This window comes from Cavia porcellus, unplaced genomic scaffold, assembly GCF_034190915.1.
Source record: "Cavia porcellus strain 051 isolate PalLab524CR breed Dunkin Hartley unplaced genomic scaffold, mCavPor4.1 scaffold_32, whole genome shotgun sequence".
In the NCBI taxonomy this organism is placed as follows: Eukaryota; Metazoa; Chordata; class Mammalia; order Rodentia; family Caviidae; genus Cavia; species Cavia porcellus.
Window position 1 is genome coordinate 18,786,790 of NW_026947515.1, and position 23,688 is coordinate 18,810,477.

General features: G+C 42.2%; 1 protein-coding gene and 1 pseudogene across 2 annotated transcripts in view; one reads left to right on the forward strand and one right to left on the reverse strand.

Annotated features, from left to right (window-relative positions):
• Window positions 1-1,337: 1,337 nt before the first annotated feature.
• Itgb3 (integrin subunit beta 3) overlaps window positions 1,338-23,688 on the reverse strand; it is a 50,715-nt gene continuing 28,364 nt past the window's right edge. For both annotated transcript variants that reach the window (XM_063242543.1, XM_063242544.1), the window contains 6 exons: window positions 22,954-23,383; window positions 14,852-15,074; window positions 13,893-13,993; window positions 11,753-11,872; window positions 5,825-5,991; window positions 1,338-4,302 (listed from right to left, as the gene is read on the reverse strand). In XM_063242543.1, coding sequence (XP_063098613.1) covers window positions 4,237-4,302; window positions 5,825-5,991; window positions 11,753-11,872; window positions 13,893-13,993; window positions 14,852-15,074; window positions 22,954-23,383 — 1,107 coding nt within the window. In that variant the 3' untranslated portion in view covers window positions 1,338-4,236. The remainder of the gene's footprint in view (window positions 4,303-5,824; window positions 5,992-11,752; window positions 11,873-13,892; window positions 13,994-14,851; window positions 15,075-22,953; window positions 23,384-23,688) is intronic.
• Window positions 16,761-17,590, forward strand: LOC134474464 (DCN1-like protein 1; annotated as a pseudogene).

Sequence of the window (23,688 nt, forward strand, 5' to 3'; positions counted from 1 at the left end):
TTTTCTAGGTCAGAAAGATACATATGTGACTCCTTAAATCAGATTTTCTAATTCAGTGATCATCATCACTTGCTATATAAAAATATCTTGGACTGTGTAAGAAAATGGATTCACCTTCAGACCATAAGGTTAAGTAAAATAAATCCGACACATAAGCTTAACTATCACATGGTTTATCTTATATGAGAAATCCAAAATATACATAAAAAGCAAAATAAAACCCAAAATATAAATTAAAAGCAAAATAAAAGATAGACACTAGGAAACAGATGGATTGTTTTCAAATAGAAAAGGAAAGAGATGAAAAAAGAATCGAGATACATTATAAACATGTATCAACTCACCATGAGGAATGTATTCAGTATTACTGCAAACATGTAATAATAAAAAATAAAAATTTAGGAAATAAGTAAAAATGTTTTAGTCAATGACAGACAGTGTACATGGCAGTGTTCCACTTAAGATTATGCTAGAGATGAAAATTCCTACTAGTGACATCACAGCAATCACAATGTCATGCTCACATGTAATATATTGCTCACATGTAGACAAGCCTGATTTGCTAGTAAATAAACTATAACACATACAGTTATGCACAATGTATAATATATGACAATGATAATGAACAACTGTTACTGGTTTATGCACTTACTGTACCATACTTTTGTTAGTGTGCTTCTTTTACTTATTAAAAAAAGGTTTACTGTAAAACAGTGTGCTGTTATACCAGCAGCATCCTCATACATCTCATGCTTACTGCATCTCTTGATTCCATCAAGAGGTCACACAGAGTGATGGACCTGTACCGCCTAGGTTTGTGTGAATACACTCTGTGATGTTTGCATAATGAAATTGCTTTACTCGCTTCTCAGAACTTATGGCTATAGTTCTGGGATAGGACCTATCAGTTTTTATTCCTAATGCGTTTTCAGGTAATATTAATATTGCTGGCCCTAGGATCACACTTTCCTACTTACTACCTGAAATAAAAGTTGTGACATATAAATGGTCCTATAAATAATTTGTCATTAAGCCTTTACCAATTTATGCTTCCCAAGATAGGCAATGTTGAAATCTGTTCTGTTGAGATTGCACAAATTCCTAAATTTTAAAAATCAAATTCTTAAAACAGTAATATAACTTACTCACTCTGAAAATCTTATAAAGTCTAAAGAAAAGTTTTGGACTCTAAAACTAGCTTTGGTTCCCACAGTAGTCATTATTCTGCCATATTTGGAACCTGCTGTTGTAAAACAATCAATTTTAAGGTAGTGACACTTTTTTATTTCACCCAAAGGAGACAGAAATAACAACACAGAAAGTACTGGACAGGCCAGTTCTTTTTGGAAAGTATATTTAATTCACTGTAGCACAACTCAAACAGAGGAGGTGGTGAGGAAGTCAGGAAAGCACTTATACAATGTTAACCAGGAATAATTAAAAAGAAGTAAATATTTTAACATCATAGATAGTCTAGGAATATCTGAGAGGTAAAGAACTGACTCAATGCAGGAACTTGTCAGTAACATTCAGTTTCCCATTATTGTCCACAGACCCTGAGACTGGACCGAAATCACCTCTAAAATGGCAGGACACAAGCTTTGCTTTGTGCTGCCTGATGCCAGAATACTATTCACACGTCCATCCTACATAACACCAAAAATGACTTCTATTCGCCGTTTGGTGAACACAGATAAACAGCTGTCCCCACATACTGACAAACAGTTCTGGTCTTCAAGAGCTATGAGCCTCATCCCAGAAGCTCAGATAAAAGATTTATGATTTTTTTCATCTTTTGATCAAGCTTTCTTATAGTTTCTTCACATAAACCATCTTATCTAAAGAAAACGCCAAACTACCACCCTCATGCCCAACTACTCCTCTCATGCACTCTGTATCATTAGCCAAAGGTTATAGTTCAGTTTCTAAACTCCCTGGGTTTTTGATCATCCTTTCCCCTTCCCTATTTATCCCTCTATCATATTCCTTTTTCCTAAAGTTAGGGTAACCCATGGGAAAGACAACATTCAGTCATTGGCCTCATTCTTAATTTTGAGGCTTATCCTCAATGCTAATACCTGGGTGAACTACAGTTCTTCCTACTAATTTTTCTTAAAATAGGAATGCAAATGTTTACAAAGGGAGCTAGGAAATATAACAAAGTAGAGCTTAAGGGCTTCATCAGAAGACAATGCAGCTAACAAACGTTGGAGCAGGGGATCTAAAAGCAAGTAGGATGTGACTCTCATTGAGGAATATGATGGAGAATGACATCTGCGGTTGCAAAATTAAAGTCTCTTAAACTTCTCAATTAAAAACTAGTACTATCCCACAGAACCTTTTCTTGTCAGTGCTGGAGATCAAACCCAGGACCTTAGATTTGTATGCACTCTACTACTGAGCTTCCCAGGCCCAACCATCACAGGATCTTGAATGCATGTTTCATGGCACAGTGAACCCCAGCATCTTAGAATGTTGACAGTGAAAGAACTGGTCTGACTGGTGCAAACCCATCATTTTTCAAACTAGAAAACCGAGTCCTGAGGAAAAGCAAGTACGCAATGTTGTAAGTAACACTTACTAATTAATGGTAAACATTCTTGAAGCTGCAGCATTAAGTCTAGAACTCAGATTTCCAGTCAACAGGCCACTGCTTATAGGCCTTTTTCTTTTCCTTGGGCAGTGGGGCTCGGTCTTTAATGTTCGCTAAAAGTCAGTACCAATAGAGCAACTGCTCTTGCCAGGCCAACAAAAAAACCGTCCTCCTCAGGAAAGTCCAGCATATCCATATGTCCATCCCCATGGATTTCTAGGAAGAAACAGCCTCTTACAGACCCAGCAGTTGGGCAGCAACTTGCCACCAATAATGCTCAGTAGGAGTGTTTGGCTCCCATCCAAGTCTGTGTGGGTTTTTTAAGGCTTTCTTTGTCATCAAATAAAATTACAAATATAATACAAGAATGTTTATATACATGTTCCATTAGATCAAGAAAACCTCATCATGATTTCAGGTACCCCAGTGAGAGAAATAAAGTCAAATTGCATTTGTGACCTCTCAGATTAAAGACTTGTTAAAATGAGGTTATCCAGCCCATAGAAAAACAAATCATTCATGCTGATATAATTGCCCTAATTCCATCCTGGCCTTTATGTTCAGCAAACTCATGCGAATGACTTCTCCACAAAACACCCAAGAGGTAGGTAAATGCAACCACCCTCATGGAAGGACGTAGCACACAGAGGCCCAGAGTTAGGCTGCAGAGATGTCTGGGACAAGGCATAGAAGGTCTGTAGTGGAGAGTCAGACCTCTGGCTCTAACCATAGCACTCTCCATTGGAGGAACAGCATCTGGACATGAGAAGAATTCCCATATGCAGCAAATATCTGCAACAGTGAGGATGTGGAAGGAGGCAGTAAAAAGATGGTGCTAATCTAAGGCTGACACTTCTAGAAACCTCCAGAAGACAGCTGCCAAATGAGGCAAATCTGAGGAAGTATGAACTAGAGGATACTAACACAGGCCCAGGCCATGCATGACCCCTGAGCAGCCCTGCGAACCTCACTCTCAAAAGATCAAAGAATTAGGTATTAAAGACTCCCTTTATTAAAGAACCACAGCTAGACTGAAGCAATAGCAAAAGGCACAGGCAGCTCTGAGAGTTCAGCTCTTCCCTGACTCACCCTTCAGCATAAGGGAAGGGAAAGGAGACAGAATCAACTGGGCTGCGACTCCAGTAATTCCTACCATCGATGGTAAGAGTTGGACCCAAAAACCATAAACTTACAAACACAGGATGGAGCCCAGGGTTACTGTACCTTCCTCTGGAAGTAGAGACCTCCGCCCTGTCCTATTCTTCAGGGACAATGACCTGGCAGGGAAAGCTGATCTCTCACTGAGGTAATAAACACCTGCTCAGCTCCATAGATTGCCCTCAAGCTGAGCAGAAAAATCCCTGTGGGGGCATCCTGAGGACAAAGGCATTCTGAAGACAAAAGCAGACTGAGCTCTGCTTGGGGAGACAGTACCAGTTTTAAATTACACATTTCCCCACATGCAACACACACATACACACGCAAGCACAGAGCCTCACACTTTCACACACTGATATTCTCCCAGCCCACCCCACTCCAGGTCCCAAATCCCACCCGCAAACACTGTCCTCTGTAAACACAATGGCACAGACGCCCACTGTCGTGGCATAGTCTGCTAATGATCTGAGGATGACTTCTTGCTGTTAAGTGCCCCGGTAGGTGATATTGGTGAAGGTGGATGTGGCCTCTTTATAGAGTGGGTTGTTGGCCTGTGGAGAAAACAAAAGGATCGCTTACAGTCAACTCCTCAGTTCTTCCTTACCTGATTTATATCCGCTGAAATAAATTTTAATTTCTTTTCACCTCATCTGAAGGGCTTATTTCATCTAAAAGTTTTGCCCAACACATACCATGGACGAAACAAACACATTTTACTCATACTTTTGCTTTTAGGGTCGGGAAATAAGGAGAGATATGGTGGCCCTCTCGCTACTATTTCTAAGGGTTAAAAATCAGCCCGTGTTTTTATTATTTTTTTCAGCCCTCTTTGGAGATTCAAAATATTCTACATTCTAGGATAGCTTTTTCCCAGCCTCTCCTGTTTCTTTCCCTGTTCCCCACTTTTTCTGTTGCCTTTCCCCCATTTTCTGTCATTGTGGTAATCAACACTGGAAGATGTGGGCCTGAAACAGAAATGTAGCAGGTACAGAGGTCAGCAATTGCTGAAATAATTCTTAATTTGTTTTCATCTCCTCTCTTCAATCACTACCTGCACAACTATCATGGTATTAAGAAAAAGGACAACAAAAAATTGACTAATTCCGTAAGATCAAGTAGTCTTTGATGGCAGCTTCAAGAGGCCCTGCACGTTTTTGTGTGCCTCAGAGGTTCAGGACGTTGTACATGGCCTTTATGGAGTTCTTGGGTACAAAGCCCTTGAGAACAAACTTTCAGCCTAATCCTGAACTTGCAGGAAATTAAATGGACCTTTAGAAAGTCCAGTGAAAGAAGAGCCAAAAAAGAATAGAGTAAAATTAAATATATAAAAGTTTCTCAACACATGCTTGTTTAATTGAGAGAAGAGTCTGATTTGGAAGCTATTATGTCATCATTCGAAGAGAAAGATGAGAACATGATGGATTAACATCCTGTCACGATTTCTAAGAGACTGACCTAAAATCCCCAGTACCACACAAAAAAGTAATTCTTCCAGTTACCTAATTCCCTCCCACAATGAGGCAAATTACTTAGTTTCTCTGCATTCAGTTTCCTTGTCTATAAAATATGAAAAAATAATACTGCCTACCACATAGGGTCATTATAGTAATGAAATAAATTTACATGTAAAAAGCATTTAGAAAGAGTTTCTGGTAAATCCTCAGTAAATGTTAGCTACTATTTTACTATTTATATTTAATGCTTTGGACTTCACTAATGTATGTTCATTATATAATGTATGTTCTCAATGTAGGTTTACCCTGGCTCCCTCAAATGGGAAAAAAAAATTTCTTTATTCATTTCTTCATGGTGTTAGAACAGAGCTGGGTTCTATTTCTGTTCAATCAGTACTCATGACGTAGCCCTTGAGCACTGTGTCTCTGTGTGGTGGAAGACCAAATGGTTTTCAGGAAGCTAAAAGACAATAGAACACTCAGACCATCTCCAAATTTCCAGAAAAGAAGATGAACTACAATACCAGCTATGCCTGGGCACCCTCAGCATCTGCTGCTTCCTCTTTAGACTCTTGAATCAAACAGTTAAGAAAGCACCCAGCTCAGCCCAGCCTCTTACTGTGTCCCATTTTGCTCTGGCTCGTTCTTCCTCAAACTTGGCAAACTCTTTCCGATCGTGGATGGTGATGAGGAGCTTCCAGATGAGCAGAGTAGCAAGACCAATGAGCAGAATGGCCCCCATCACTGACATCAGGACCACCAGGATGTCAGGGCCCTTAGGACACTCTGTCAGGAAGAAAAAAGCAGAAACCACTTGAACTGGCTAGGTACAACGTCTTCTTGACAAAGAATAAAGAATTTGAAAGATTTCTCAGGAGGCTACAGTAGGAGGATCACAAATTTGAGATTAGCCTGGGGAATTTAGTGAGACCCTGTCTCAAAGTAAAAAGAAAGGGTGGGAGGACAGGGATGTAGCTCAGTGATAAAGCACTTGCATAGCCTGTGTGAGCTCAGAGCCACATTCCCACAGAGAGAGACAGAGAGAGGGAGAGAGAGACTGAGAGACAGAGAGACAGAGACAGACAGACAGAGACAGAGTCAGACCAAGGAAAACAAGTAGCAATAGCAGGAATCTAAAGTGATTGCTGCCTGGATTTGAATCCTGGCTTAGCACTGACTTCACTATGAGTTTCATCAAACTGACATTTCTTGGTGTCTTCTGTTTCTCCATCTTTAAAATGGAGAAAATACTCAAACTTACTTTATTACTTGTTACAAGGAATAATTAAATTTATTTACTCCAAACAATGCCAGACACAGAAGAAGGGTTCAATAAATATCAGCTACTGCTATTACTGGTATTCTTTTTTTTTTTTTTTTTCATTGGTACTGGGGATCGAACTCACGACCGCCTGCTTGCAAGGCAGGTGCTTATGCCGCTGAGCTAAATCCCCAGCCCCTATTACTGGTATTCTTATACCTGATCTTTCATTAATCTATTTAGCTTACTTGGCCCCTGTAGGCACTTACGGTTATTTCCCTGGTTCCAATATTTACATCCCTGGGGACTGTGAACCTAATGACCCTTTTTAGCATGCTTAGAGACCAGGAGACCTGCCAGCTACAATATTTGGAGTTCTTTCCCAGAATATTTAGTCATCCAAAGTACTAATGCTGTTAACCCCAGTCAACAACCAAAGCAACAGGAGCAGTCCACCTCTGAGGGTCAGCCAATTATCCAGAACTCTGCTTCCCATAAGTGTGAATTGTTTGACGAGTGACCTCACTCTGGTAACAACCTCAAGGGTTATGAAACCAGGTGTTTGTATATATGGGTATTGACGAGTCTAGAGAGGAAGTCACACCCACGTTCCACACTATCTCCCACCTTCTTCTCTAAACATAAACCCTATGCTCACCACATACTACATAAAAACAACCACTACCACAAACCAAGCTGATTATTTCCCAGCCCACCAAACTGCAACTGTCTATAAATAAACGAGTCCCTGGAAAGGAACCATAAAGTTCTAAAGTCTATATTCCCAGGAATGAAGAGCCCCAGTTCTTCTGGGAAAAGTAATTACGAATTCTTTGAAAGATTTGGATAGGCCTGGCCCTTATATATCAAAGTGAGTTTCTTCAACTCTGCATGTTAGTCTCAACAGGACAGATAGAGTCATAGGAGGTCTTTAGGAAAAATCAACTTGTTACTTATCTGCAACAACAGGGGTATTGGCAGGGTTCCTCTGTGTTTGTTTTAGCTACAGTGGTGGATTCTGGAGTGATCCAAAGTCAGGAGAGCCCCCGTAGGGTTGGCAGACTTAGCAACAAAATTATTCATATAGGATGCCCAGATAAATTTGATTTTCAGATAAACAACAAGTTATTTTTAGTATAACTATGTACCAAATATTTTACAAAACATACTATATTTTATCTGGAAGCCCTATCTGGGATTAAAGAGGCCCCAGCTCAGGAACCCAAACTATGTGGCTTATCCCCATTTGACCAATCCTAGCCACTCTCTTTACTGCCCTAGAGGGGCTCAAAAGAGCATCTGCAAAATCATGAGTTGAGGAAAAGAACTATATCCTTTTCTCTGGGCCCCCAGCTTCTGCACTCCCCTGAAAGCCTGTGGAAAATGGTTCAAGATAGGGAGAGAGAGAGAAGAGGCAGAGATGGATAGGAAATGTAGGTCTGTGATAGGGATACAGCATGTCTCTAGTATGACAAGACCCTGAGTTCAATCCTCAGCACTACGAAATAGAACAGAACTGTGGGTCTCTGGACCTGGGTCCCAGTCCCTCCTTGCAAAAGAGTCTACTGGTAGAGACCTTGAAAGTTATCTACCAGAGTGTATCTGTACTTCGTGGGTTATCATTACCTTTTCCCCCCATAACATTAGGAAGTAGGTTCCAGTCTCAAAATCCCAGGCCAAAAGATTTGGGTAAGTGATTCAGAAGGAACACCAACCAGCAAATTGTTCTAGCAAAAGGACAAAATAGTGCTAGACCCAAAAGAAAAGAAATAAGAAAGGACAAAGATACAGGAGAGTGAGGATGAAAAAAAAAAAATTCATTCAGAGAACAAGGCCACACTAGCAAGCAAGCCCAGTCTGGGAATCAGCACTGTGCATAGGCCACTGCCTGACTGGGAACAATTAGACCCCAACCTCTTCCTTTGAGCAGGCTGGCAAACAAGAAATACCAGTTGCCCAATCCCACCACCATCTCCTCTTCACCCCTGCTGTAAACAATTGGCTTATCCAGAGAAACCCAGGCTGTGACGATAGCTATCGAGGTGAAATGCAATTGGAGGCCTCTGGTGCTTCGGTGTTTCACTAATATTGCAATTCAGGGGCCAGCGGTCTGATCACAGGTTCAGAGGACAGCAGTAAGCAGTGTGGCATCTAGGGGGCAGGCATTTCCTTCTGAGGGTTGTAGCCATTGTTGATTTCTTATGGTCTTGTTTTGAGGTCCTATATCATTTCCATTGTTTTGTTGGGTCAGGTTTTATTCTCTTTTGGTTTGTTTATGTTAAATCCGATGGCAGGAGAAGCTATTTCCAAGATAGCAAGATATATTATGGTAGCAATTTTGGATTTAGTATTGGCTTGTTTTGAAGTCCTTTATTGCACTCATTGTTTTGTTTTTATTGTTTCTATTCTATTCTGTTCTGTTTGATTGGTACTATGTCTGAAGTTATCTGCAGCTATTTTGAAGACATCAAAAGGCATTATGGTAACTATTGTTGATTTTGTAATGTTTTGAAGTCCTGTATCTCTTACACTGGTTTGTTTTGGTTGGTTTTATTCTGTTTTATCCTCTTTAAAATAAAATTTTAAAACATTAGAAAAATATTCATTCAGTGTGTTAATGTGGGTGGATGGACACATATGAAGAAGTCATGGTCAAACCAATCCATGTCTGCTTCCTGTCAGCTTTCCTGGAATCACTAAATAAAATTAAGGTCATAATCCTTTATATACCTTTCTTTTCCTATATAAACAGTGAGGGTTCTAGGAAGAAGTGATAGACAACATCCCAGATGGGGACACTATACAATCCTGTATGGTGAAGACAGCAACACCCTGAGTGACAGAGACGTGGCAGCCTTTAGGGAGACCCACACAAAATGGCTCCTACAGGCTTTCCTGCTCCCCCTTTATCCCCTTCATGCCTTCCTTCCCTAAGCCAAAATTATCCTACCAGATACCAGGATGTACATAAGCCCACTTCTTTCCTGGGACTAATCAGTTCTCTAGTTCATTCAAACCTCATCTATTCAACACCTTCTTTGTAGATTACTAAGTATAGAGATATAACATTAGATAAAATAGACATTGCTCTTGAATTCATGGAGCTTAAGATTTACTGAGCAGATGATTAAAGAAGCATTTAATTCTGGCACAATGAAATCCCTTCTAAAGGAAGCCCAGATGCTATGTCAATCAAACAAGTACCACACCTTGTCAGCAATGGAAGCTGGAGGAGATCTTAGAAGGTGAAGTAAGACATCTAAATCAGAAGCCCTCAAATGGCAGGGTGTAGCCCAGTTCCCAGGAGCACCAGGAAAGAACCCAGAGATGTTAACTTGTGCAAGTAGGGCAGTGCTCAGGATGTTTTTAAAAATTAAACAAAGCGTATTACAGAAAAGATACATATCAGGCTACCTCACAGGCAGAGCAGATTAAGAAGCAAAACAGGCTGCCCCATCAGCAGAGCAACCTTGAGGGAAATACAGCAGAGTCAGCTACTCCAAAGGCAGAGCAGCCCAGCCTCAGGAAAGAAATTGTAAATTTGGTTGCCTCAGACACAGAGTTCTGCACAAAGGAGCCACTTCACTTTTATGAAGTCTCAAAAGAATGTCGTTAATTGTTCATGGTTTCTTTCAGGAAAGGGTGGGGTTTTCCAAACCAGGTGGAATTTAGTTACTATGCAAGGGCTCTGGGTTTTTTGGTTTTTTTAAAGAAGAGAACATACCAAAGTTTGAGAACCACTGCTCTAGAGCAGGGGATAGTAATCTGTAGCCCATGAATAAATGCAACCCGCCTGCTTCTATAAATATAGTCATGCCCATTCATTCATATATTGTCTATGGCTGCTACAATGGCACAGATGGGTAGTTTCTGGCCCTTGGTCTAAAAAATGATTTCAAGAAATTTCTATTTCTGTAAATGTCAAGAGATCAATTGGTTTAACCTCAAAGATTGTTCTCATAATCACTCCCATAATTTTTTGTCCACCCCCAACACTGTATAGCCTAACCCATCGCAATATCATGACTGATTTATGGGTCTGTCTCGCATAGGGCCTGTGAATGCCACATCTGCCTTACTTAAGTCTTAGCACTTAGCACAGTGTCCAGTATATTCAAAATTATTTTCTAATGGTTCACATCTTAATCTGTTGTTTAAATAAAGAAAAGTACTACGATTTGGTATGATTTGAGTATGTCAGTATGACAATGTTCAAGAAGAGATGGAACCTTTGAGAGGTGAGTCCTAATGCAGAGTAAGTAGGTCACTTCTCTCAGAAGGGACTAGTGTAATTCTCTTGAGACCCTCGTTAGTTCCCTTAGTGGAGAGCTGTGATAAAAGGTGTGAGCCTGGACTAAAAGTATAGCTAGCTCAGTGGCAGATCGCTCGAGATGGGTCCAATATCTAATAACAAATAAGTTAATACATAAGAGTTACCTGGCCCCTGAATTATTTCTCGTCTTATCCCGTGACTGCTCTCTCCCTCCCACACGTTTCCATCATGATGCTATCTGTTAGACTGTCATGTAGCCAAAGGAATCCTCACCAGAAGCTGTACCAATGAGTCACCCAGTTTTGAAACTCCAGCCTCCAAAACTATAACGCAAATAAACCTCTTTCCATTATACATTTCCTAGCGTAAAGCACTTTGTTATACAACAGAAAAGGAACAAAGACCAAGGCTAGGAGGATAGTAGGGGAAGCAGAGTCTACAGTATTGGAGAGTTGGTCTGTGTATGGTAAGATGGATTCCTCCTGCTTCCAGAGGGCTTAAGATCAAGCAGTATCTTTTCACTGGTCAAGGCAGCCTTGAGTCAAATCCATCCCTACATTCTGCTACAGACTTGCTGAGGTCAAATCTTCCCACCATCAGGACTTCCTCTGTAGTAGCACACGGGTTCCTCACGGCAACCATCTCACTTACAGTGGACCATATGCCAAATGCTATAAGCTCCTACAAGTCACAATTTGAATTCCTGACTTCTTGACATTATTACCTCAACAAAGGTCACAATATTTTTTTTTCTTGATGATATCTATACCTACCTTCTTCCTCTCCTTATCCACATTCTTGTTTTTGTATCTCCTTCATTAGCAAGTCACCTTGGTAAAACTTCTGTTTTCTCCTCACTATGAAGATGGCTCTCACCATGAAGACAAACTCTTAACTTACAATTTTTAAGGCCATGCCTAACCTGCTCTGTTTAAGAGGGGAAATATGCAGAAATTACTGCCTAACATCGTTTTCTCTCCCAGAGGCAAGGATGGGGCTTTGAGTTCACTCACCTGGTTCTTCTATCACATACAGGATGGACTTCCCACTGGAGTCTTCATAGTACTGGAATCTGACAACACAGTCTTCCTCATTTTTATAGGTACAATTCACTGCATCTTTTCCAGAGTCCTCTGGAGTGCAGAAGGGCAAAATATGGAAAAATGAAAAACATGTCAATTTCTGGAAGATGAAGTCTATTCAAATTCCTATCATTGATCTTCTGGGAAAACATGGCAGGAAACTCTGTGCCTGACATTAGTCACGATGCCTAGATTTAAGATAACCATCATACCTGGCAGTCACTGGCCCTCACTAATATATTTTGTTCCTAACAGGCCCATTTGATTCTTATTCCTTCTTCTAGAAGGGACATGCTGTGACAATATTATGCATTCTGATTCGAAGCCTGTGTCACCACTTACCAATTGTGTGATCTTGGATAAGTTATTTGAGCTCATAGAATTTCTTCATCTACAAAAGAAGGATTATGCCTCCCTTATAGGGTTGATGGGGAGTTAAGTTGCATAAAATAGGCCCTAACTTACAGTAACCTCTAACCTTAACCAACTTTTCTCTGCTTGCTCAATAGTTTGTTTTCAATAGTTTGCCTAAGCAGCCCTTGGAGTTTTACCATGTTTGTTTCTGATCTGGTGTGCCTCCCTGGAGCCATCTCTCCTCTCTGATTCCCATCAGTGTTATAGATCTCGTTTCTTCTAACTCTAAAATTTGTTATTCTGCCAGTGACACTGTAGATTACCCTCCACTAGTTACACTACGTCCTATACTGCTGAAATCAGATGGGCAAAACTAACACAAACTGATACACAAATGAGATGAAACACAAGTGTGCCAAGATCATACAGCAGGACAAAAACATGAGCTTCAAAGCATAATGAACAGAGATAAGTCAAAAGACCACCAGTACACCGGTGATATTATAATACAAAGAAAACAGTAAAGGTTTGGGAATTTAGTTTTCATCTCAATGTACCACTCTCTTCCCTGCGCAAATCAATTCTCCTGAAATTCAACTGTCTCATCCCTAAAAAGTAGATACCAACACTACCACAGTTCTACTTCATTAGGCTGAGACAAAAACACATAAGGAGCAGGAAAGTTACTTTTATAAATTTCATACATATTTACATTTATATTTATGATTAATCTGGTGGGGAAGAGAGTGGGAGTACTTATCAATTAACTCTTAATACTTGCTTTATCTAAAAGATAAAAATATCTCACCTCCGTGGCCTCTCCACAGCTTCTCCTCTGAGCTAGTCATAGAAAACTTAGTCTCCTCCAGAAAAAAATTGTTTCTTCAAACAATCTCCAAATCACCAACCTCATCCCAGGCCTGCTTCCAATATCAGCTAAAGGTCCAGAGATCTGGCTCTTTTCTGTAACTTTCTCCCCAAAAGCTGACTACCTGCTATGCCTTATTGTGGCTCTCACTGAAAGTATGATTACCATCTCCCTGTCACCATCCAGTGTCTCACCAGCCCAGATAATTTATCTGATGTGCTGACAATAGCAAAGATTATCTTCTTTAAAGTCAAGCTTTAAACAAGAGAAAAAACAGACCAGAATAATTGTAAGCAAGAGTTTTTGCTCCCCAGAATCTGTCATTTTATGTTTTTATTGTGGGGTAGGGAGGTCCTGGCAGGGGAAATGCTAGAAAGTCAGAGGGCTTCAGGATAGACATTTTGATTACAAATTCATAAGAGTGAGGGTTTCCTTCTAAACCATCAAAACTTTAAGCAAAAAACGGGGCACTGCTCACCATTCTTAGTCAAGTAAATTTGGCAAATCCATACCAGTCAACTAAGCTAAGACAATGACAATCATAGACAACCACTTTCCAGTTCTGTTCCTCAGTTTCTTCTTTTGTAAAATGAGAGTACATTTCCTTCCTTTCCTGGCAAGAGGTGAAGTAAGGGAACTGAGGAACACTTTATTAGGGGTAAAGATGAACTCTTCAGAAAGCCAGACTTCTTCAGAAAGCCACGTGCCCAAAACGCACCAGGCTTGCTCTGCATTGCTGGATATGGGAATCTCTCTTCCATTGCATAGATGGGAGTTGAATAGGTTCTGCAGTTGAACTGGAAACATTTAGAATCCATGTTTGTGTGACCCTCAGACCTGCCAACTTACTGAGCTCTTTCACAGGCACAATCTCATCACGGCAGTAACGGTTGCAGGTCTTGTCCTCGAATAGGACTCCTCGGTCAAACTTCTTACACTCCACGCACTCCCTAAGGGAGACAGGAAACACCAACGGAAGCAAAGAATCAGAAAGAATCCCAAGCCCAGCCCAGTCCAGCTCCGACCTCCACACATAAAGAAAGCTGTTCTGCCTTAGTAAAATCAAAACATCCATAGTGCGGAGTTCAGAAGTGGGGTACCCCCCTCACCCACAGAGGACCTGGCAGCCAGAAGTCCCTAGATCCTCATTAAACTTCATTATATACCATCTGGGGCTGCAACAGTATAGTAAACCCCACACACCTCTGGGAGCCTTAAAGTCATAATCAGTCACATGTAAAATGAAAATTTTATTCAAAAATTACTAAGAATTCAAGACAGTGACAGTAGACCATTTAAACAAGCATAAGGTCTTTCCAAATATGAAGTCTTATACAGCTGTGCAGGTTGCATGCCTGTGGACCTAGCCATGCTTAAGACAGTAAGAGGAATGGCAAAGCCACAGACTTGGCTGAAAGGGGCCTGTCTAATCCCCACGCGAGTGAAGTTTGCACTAGGGAAATAGCCTTGTGTCACATAATGTGCTCCATAACTCCAATCCTTGCATCTCCTATAGGATATGATCAGTCCTGGCATATTCCAGAGAATATCTGGTTTAGCCTTCCAACTCTGAGACATTCAGGATGTCACCTACAAGAGGGTTTGTTCCAACTAGAGACCGGTTAGTATCACCTTGGCCCTTCACAGTTGGCACTACTCCAACTTTACCAAAGTTTTTGCTGGAAAGGGAAAAGAAGCCATTTGGCTGGAGCAGATTCAGAAATCTTCAGGGTTGAGGATTCTAGTGCAAGGGTTCTAGTAATGTTCCAGCTCCCATCCTCCCTCCACTTTCCAAATCACCAACTCACTTCTTAAAGGTGCAGGCGTCCGGGCAGGTGGGACATTTCTCACAGGTGTCCCCATAAGATCCCGGCTGGATGCAGACACAACTGCCACATTCACACTTGCCCCGGCCGCTGCACAACAGCCCGTTGCTGGACATGCAGGTGTCAGTGCGTGTGGTACAGTTACAGTAGTAGCCAGTCCAGTCAGAATCACACAGGCAATCCCCACAGCTGCACTGGCCATGGCCTGCAAGCACACAGCTCAAGAAGTGGGTAGGATGACAAGGACTCGGTCCCATGACAAGCCACAAATTGTCACTATACTCTCCCAACCAGACAGATGTTAATCCTCCAGGTTAGTAGAGAGCTTGCTTACCCCTTTCCAAGGGGACAAACTCAAATTTCTAGGTGTCTCAAGGTGTGACAGGACTTGATCCAAATCACCATAGAGCAAAGAAGTCTTAGGATCTGTCCAGACCTCCCAACTTTCTCCTCCTTCTTCTGAATCATTCTAGCTTCTCAATTTGCCAGCTTCAATCCAAGGACTAGAAGACAGCTTTTTAACCCAGAGGATGGATATGGTACTCTGTCACAGTCAGCACCCTTGCAAGGCACTCAAGATCCTTGACAATGTGGCCTGATGATGGCAAAAGACTTCTTAGGCCCCAAAAATCTCTCCTTTTACTCTAACAAGACTTCTCCCTTCCCTGACCTGACCTGGTACCACCTGAGAGACCTTCTCTTGCCATCATCTACCCTTTCCCAGTTGGATTAAACATGAACATAGCCTTAGGTTTGGACAAGTTGGTTCTTCCCACTAACAGACCAACTACTAACATCTATCATTCTACTTCTCCTATCAGCCACCTTGCAAAGTGAGAGGGTGGGCTCTGCGGAAGTATATAGGCAAGAAACCTGCACTCTAGTAGGTGAAAAAATAGAGGGGCCCAAGCACGGGGTTGTGTCCAATGCCTGGAAAGGGAATATACAAACAGTGTCCCGGATGTATAGGTAGCTGGGGTAAGGACAGAATGAAGGTGCCAAAAGTCCATACAGTCAGGCAGAGAAGCCAAGGAAGCACAAAGAACAAATATGGCCTATCTCCCAACTTGTTGAGGAAGTTAATATATTCCTGCCACCTTGAATCATCAGTGGTATATGCAGGACTATCCAATCAGGCAACTTGTACCACCTGATGGGACAGTCATGCACATCCCACTGGTGGTTCAGAAGCACCCAGCAATGGGACATATCTATTGCATTCCCATTGTGAACATGCTAAATAAGTCCTGTTATTATAGACAGTTGTTAGGCAGAAATATTATAGGCAGTCAGGCAGGGGTAGGCCCTACAAGGAGTCAATGCAAAAGTAAGAACACATTAAAATTGGCTGGAGATGCATTCATTGAAGGCCAGGCCTCAAACACAGATGGAATGACTACACCTACATATCTCCCCGAGGGATAAACAATAATGATCACCACTCTAAATAGGCATCAGTCACCCAGATGAGTGACCAGGACTTCCTGACTCATCTCTTCCAAAAGAGTCCTTGTTCTTTCCATGTACACTTGCTACATGACTTGCTTCCCCCTTGGATCAGTATTACCTAAACAACTATACTTGTAATCTTATAGGTTGATCATAATTTTGTCCCATGTTGAACCCACCTCATGATTTTATACCCATCTTGTGATTTTGCTCTATTAAAACTACCCTTTTGAGAAAGACTCGCTGGCAACTCACTTTCTGTTTCTCTCAGGCAGGAGCAGACACTGTCTCCCCCTCAATAAAATTTCCTACTCTTAACCTCTGTTGCTTCTCAGAATTCTTTCTTCAATTCTGGGGTATACAAACTCGAGCGTATCAGACATCTATCTAGCTGTTTGGGAGTTAATATTTTCCTTATATCATTTGGAGGTCCTATATGGACATGAAGTCCAGAGAGAAAAGACAGCAAACAGGAGGACCCCCAGGTAAGCCCCATGGCCAATGCCTCTCCGATCCCTCCATCTCCGTCAGACAGTTACAGAAAGTGCGGTGCCAGGTGGGGGGAGCACTGTGTAAGAGAATAAATAGAGCCTGCCCAGAACCGTCATAGGAGCTGGCCGCAGCCACCACAGTCCACTGACTGCGGAGCCAGAGAAGGAGAGGAGAGGCCTGGAAGACACCAATGGGAACAAGTTGAAATCATTGCAGAAAGATAAAGTTCGACAGTTTATTATCATCACACAATCCAGTGAAAAAAATCTTTCTCAAAGTTGTCTTTCTCAAAATGACTGAAAGTTAAATGTTGCAACAGATGTTTTCCAAAATCCTGAACTTTACATACGAGAGAATGCAAAAGGATCATTAGACAGGAAGAAGTTAGAACAACTGTACATTAGGTACAAAGAGCCTCAACATGAAAACAAAATTGGAATAGATGGTATACAGCAATTTGGTGATGACCTGGCACTTGATCCAGCTAGCATCAGTGTTCTGATCATTGCATGGAAGTTCAGAGCAGCAACAACACAATGTGAGTTCTCCAAGCAGTTGTTCATGGATGGCATGAGAGAATTAGGATGTGATAGCATAGAAAAGCTAACGGCTCAGATACTCAAGATGGAACAAGAACTGAAAGAACCAGGATGATTTAAGGATTTTTACCAGTTTACTTTTAATTTTGCAAAGAATTCAAGACCAAAAGGATTAGATCCAGTAGCCATTGTCTACTGGAGCTTAGTGCTTATTGGAAGATTTAAATTCTTAGACTTATGAAGTTATCTTTTTGTCAGGATTTCATAAACAATCAATACCAAAAGATACTTGGAATCTTCTTTTAGACTTCCCTACAATAGCTGAAGATGAAATGTCTACCTATGATGAAGGATCATGGCCTGTTCTCATTGATGACTTTGTGGAATTTCCATGCCCTCCCATTGCTAGAACAAAAAATACAACAGTCTAGCACTTCTCCACTAAAGGAACCTTCTAGAATGTACATACTCAGTACAGTAAATACAGCAGTCAATTTCTGCTGGCTGGACTAAACTGATCATCCTCACTAGTCAGACTGAGGATGGAGACAAAACTTAAAGGATACATTTTGGACCCTATCATACTTCATTCTTCTAGTCTGGGCTACTGTAAACATTTATAAGTCCAACGTTATGGATTTCATCTGAATATCTGTGGACCATTCTAGTTTATTCTCTATAAGTCTGAGAAGCTTTATGATGATTATTTTGAAGTTTCCATTCTTGCATAAAGCACAATGCTGTCTTCATCAGAAAAAAAGTTTAGCATAAGAATTAAACATAATGAACACCACAAACAATTTATAAAAACTTCTCAAATATGTATTTTGGGCTAGTTGCAAAGGCCATGCTGACAGCAATTCTCATAAGTGATACATTTAAGTGTATGGGATCTGGAATGATGTTTTTGTTTGGATTTTTTCTTCCTGGCAAATCTTATGTATTGTTGTTATAAATAGATTGTCTGATAAAAGAAATGACAGAACAACCATTGTAAAAAATTTTTTGAATAACTTGGTGCCTACCTGAAAAACATTGTGTTTTAGATTCCGAATCTCAAAAAGGTTCCACAGAATTAGTCTGCACATACTGTACCCATGTTTATATGTAATGGTCCTACAGGGAGCTTTCACTCAGCAAATGTCTGTATAATGTTAAATTCCACTCTAGTCTACATTATGCACCATATAATTGGATTTCATTATACTTTTCAAATGCTTATGTGCCTATCAAATAAATTAAGCTATTTAATTTGTTCTGAATTGGTATACAATATCCTAAATTAAAAAAAAAAAAACAGGCAACAAGTGAAGCAAATGAAATGAGAGATTTCCCTGCAGTAAAGATCATATTTTACATAGTCCAGTGGCCTCCAACCATCAGTAGGACCCTATCTATTATGGCAATCAAAGAAGTCATCAGACATTGTCAAATGTCTCCTTTCAGACAAAATGACTCCTTTCCTCCAGCTGAGAACCAGTTTTTAAATATCAGTCAACATTACCTTGCTACTTCCCTGCTAAAAACCCTGCAAAGACTCCATATTGCCTCAAGTCCAAAGTCCTTAGCAAATATTCATGGGCTCTATCTGCTTCATCACCCACCTCCCATTTCCACATATCAGCCAACACACAGAACCATCTTCTCCATCATGCTTATATCCATGAGGTCATGCTTAGAATGAACTACACCGCCAGAATGTCCTTACCCCTACCAAGAATGTCCTTTCATCCTGTGATCACTACCAAACTCCTATTCAAATATTCCTTCCCCTCAGTAATTTCTTTTAAAGCCCTACTCAAATGTTCCATTCTCTTAGCATTTTTTTCTGACTTCTTCAGGCAGAACCAACCGACTGCTCGTGTGTTCTCCAAGCACATTATATCTACTTCTCTTTCTACCATTATTTTATGGCCATTTGCTTGCTTATCTGTTTCTTCCTAAATAGTGAGCTCCTTGATAAAAAGAGAACATGCCAGATTAATAGTGGCTAGCATGAAGTCTGGCATACAGTAGGCATACAATTAATGTTTGCTCACTAACATTCATTCAACAAATATTTATTCAGTTCATACCACATGCAAGGCAAGGGATATTCAGCAGTGAACAGGAAAACAAAGTTATTGCTATTATAGAAGTTACAGTCTACACAAGCATATTGCCCTGTGTTACGCTGTTACAAGACTAAGCGTTGTCATTCCCAGTGCGAAAGATGATTTACCTTACTACCTACCTCGACAGACCCAGACTGACCCAGAATGGGGGGTCATGCTGCTTAAAGGCAGTCATTCCCCTAATACTCATGCAACAAGACTGTAAAAGTTGGTTCCTGGGGTGGGAGGTTTAGCTCAGTGGTTCAAGCTCTTGCCTGCTAAGCACAAGTCATGCATTCAATTCCCAGTGGAAGGAAAATAATTCACATCTTCTGTAGGAAAAAGTTGGTTCCTAAACCTTGCAGGTGATTTATTCTCCAAAAGTCTGAATCAGGAAGAAGTGGATGCATAATTAAAATCTGATTGCTAATCAAAGGAAAGGCAGGAGGCAAAGGAAAAATAACCTAAATTGCTCTGGAAATTATTATCACTGTGCCTACCCTTCTGAAAAGGTGGAGCAGAGGGTGATTCAAAGCTAGGCTCACACAGCAACTAGCTGGCACCTGCCGCTCCCAGCAATGCCAGTGGGCCCAAGAGTGTCTCTCTGACACTATGAGTCCCTCTGCCTGGGGCCGCAGCACCTTCCTCTAGTAACCATATTGGCATTCAAAGTTTAAATACACCAAAATTAAATAAACAGTAAGGCTCAACCACATTTTCACTGGCTTGGAAAGAAATGGCTGTTTCCCAGGAAGCCTGAGGAGCAGAAGCCCAGCTGTCAAGTATATCTGGGGATTAGTGATGTTGAGGACGGAGGAGGAGGGTAGAGAAAGAATAAAGGCTCTGAGTTTTAGGTTAGGTTCCCTAATACACAACTTGCAGTGAGAATTCCTGCTCCAGTGACTTACTTGCTGGGGCAGTGGAAAGGAGGGCAGGATGCAGTTTACAGCAGCAATCAAAGTCAGCAAGATATGTAGTCTCAGACAGAGACTGCCTTCAGCTCTGGACCAAGACTAGTATGACGGACCTAGGTCCACTTTGAGGCAAAGGAACTGGCCTTGTGTACCCCTTGGTCCTCCACTCCCCGGTCAGCATCTAAGGGGAAGGGAGCTCCTGTCAGCCAAGGGTCAGTTTGCAAAGCAAGGGCAGCTTGAGCCATTATCAACCAAGCCTCATAGCAGAGGGGCCCGCAGTATCCACTATGCCTTACTTTTGTCCATGGCTCCTGGATGGGGAAAGACTGACACCAGGGAGTCCTGGCAACAGCAGAGCCCTCAGCCTCCTCAGAAATTCCTGTCCCACAGTATCTCCTTTGTGAAGCAAAACAAAGTGATCTTTGACAAGATGATCTGCCAGGCCACTCGGGGAGTAAAGCTGGGAGTGGAAGTGACTTGCCAGAGCCAGCAGATTGACCCCAAGCCCTGGCACGGTAGCCATTAAAAGGAAGCCACAGTGTGCTAATGTCACAGGCCTGGCACCCCTCTCCCCACCCTGCCTGGGTTCATAGGAAAGTCAAAAGGTGGGGGGCAGGGGATTGAAATGAAAGAATCCAGCTGGGGGAAGGACGAAGGAGAATGTGTTTCAGGTCAGAGGAAATGCCATCACTCTTCCTGCACAGCTTGACCTTTGGGCTCACTCCTGTCCACTCCTCTCCTCTAAGAACCACTGTCCTTTAGGAACCAGGCTCCTCCAGGCAGCTCACCAGATCTCCCCATCCACCATAAACTTCTCTCCAGGAGAAATCTATAAAACTCCCTGAGGACACTTCATTTCTGGGATCTGGCAGATTTTGCCTCATGTTGTGAATTACCTTTAGGTAAGGTAATAGAGGGCAAAACTCTTAAGTCTTTCTAGCCTGCATGATGACAGCACAGAATCTGGCTCCCAACGGAGCAAAGGACGCCTAATGCATTTGTGTTCATGAATGCAGCGGGTGGGAAAGCACCTTGAGGAAAAGGACACACTCCCTGATGTGTAAGCAGGCTGCTGACAGTGGACAACCTAAGAAAATACCTAAAACAGGCAGGGAGTGTGCTGAGCAATCAGCTGCTATGCCTAGATGCCAGGGACCAGAGACACGGCACTCCTGCCCATGGTAAAGAACAGGACACCAGGAGCTCTGGTGAAGGACAGTGGTAAACTGGGCTCCAGCTCTGAGAGGTCAGGACTCACACTGGGCTGAATGCACACAGAGAGGAAACACTCAGTGACTGAGTGCCCCTGAGTCCTGTCACTGGGGCTATGACTGCAACACCGAGGGGTCCAGATGTGAGCCACTGGGCACCAGTCACCCTGGGAAGAAGTTATAGAGTGAGGCTGCTTCAGCTGCGTGGGTTCCCCCATGAATGAGTCTGGAGCCCTGAGGACGAGCTATTCTCACACTGTCAAAGCAGGAACCAGGGCTGCTGAGCAGGCAGCTAGCTCTCTTTGGTGCCTTCGGTGGGATCAGCAACCGAGAAAGCAGATTCAGGGCTGGGAACCCTCCCACCAGCTCAGGACAATCAGACCCTGGAGTAGTGGTTGCAAGGGCACCCCCAAAAGGCTGTCTGTAGTCTCTCCTAGGGCAATCCCTCTCCCTTAGATGTGGGCATCTCACTAATGAGTACCATATCGGACAACACAGATCTAGAATCAAAAAAAGGAACACTAGTACCAATACTAATGAAGTAGTGACAAAGTATGGCTAACATTTAACAAGAGTATATCATTTTCCAGGCATTGTTCCAAGCATATTAGCTCATTAAATAGACTCCACCATATTGGATACGTATATATGTGTTTGTATGTGTGTATGTATTTGTATACTGAGACTACTATATATACTGAATCTCTTGTAATAAAATGTGAAATTATTACTAACTTTACTAGGCCACAGTAGTAGTACATGCCTATAATCTCAGCACTCAGGAGGCTGAGGCAGGAGGCTCACCATGAGTTCAAGAACAAGCTGAACTTCATAGTGAGACTCTGTCTCAAAAAAAAAAAAAAAAAAAAAAAAAACAGGGCCAGGGATTGAGCTCAGTGGCTTAAATGCCTGCCTGGCAAATGCAAGGTCGTGAGTTTGATCCCTGGTACCACCAAAAAAGAAAAAAAAAAAAAAATACAACATTGCTATACATTCTGACATCATGTATTTCCTGTCTATCAGTACTAAAATCTTAATCACCATCAGTAATGTTTTAATGACAAAAATGTATTAGTCCTTATATTCAAAAAGACTGGGAATTTAAAGCATTAGCAGAGTGGGTAGGAGAAAGGTAAGAACAAACAAAACGTTTCTTCACTTTGATGGTTCCTGCCCCTTACAACCCTCAGTTTAGCTTCCCTCTACCCCATGAGTAAAGGGAAAGATCAATTTCCCCCCGTCTTCATTTCTGTTTTTCTGCCTTTGGACTAGAATACCATCTCCTCCGCTCGCGCAGCTCAAGCCCTCACCTGTTTCCTGCGCTACAGCGTGAGCATGCATGGCTACCGAGCGCTGTGCACACTTAGGGCACACATTTCTACTCACCTGAGCACATCTCCCCTTTGTAGCGAACACAGGAGAAGTCATCACACTCACAGTACTTGCCCGTGATCTTGCCAAAGTCACTGCTGTGGCAGAGGCACTGGCCACAGAGGCACTCGCCCCGCTGACTACAAACGGGCTGGCCCTCCTTAGGGCTGCACTCGTCCTGCTGAGAAGGCCGATAGTCCTCCTCAGAGCACTCGCACTGGGACCCCAGCCAACCGGGCCCACAGAGGCACACCCCACACTCGAAGGTCCCGTTGCCGTTGTTGCAGCGGTGGCTGAAAGGCTCAGCATAGGCCTGGCAAGTGCAGTCGCAGTCGAAAGTGACCTGGATGGTGAGGCTGTCCTTGAAGCCCACAGGCTTGATGGTGAAGGACTTCTCCTTCTCCTGGGGGCAGCCGCGCACCTTGGCCTCAATGCTGAAGCTCACCTGGGTGTGAAGCAAAATGGCAAGCAGGCCCAGTCAATCTCCAACCAGAGGAAAAGAAGCTACTCCCTTCCCGATCAGGGAAAACCCAGAGGGGGTATCTAACCCTCCTGCAGTCCGGAATTCCACAGCCTCCCCACTGCAAAGCCAAACAAGGGCACTGGCGTAGCTGAGAGGCTGTGACCTATACGTCGAGACCCAGAGACACAGTTACAGTTCAGAAGAAAAAGGCTGTTTTATTCCACATGTGAAATAAACTAGATCAAACAGAACAGAGTCTGTGGTCTTGTGAACACTCTGCTCAAATC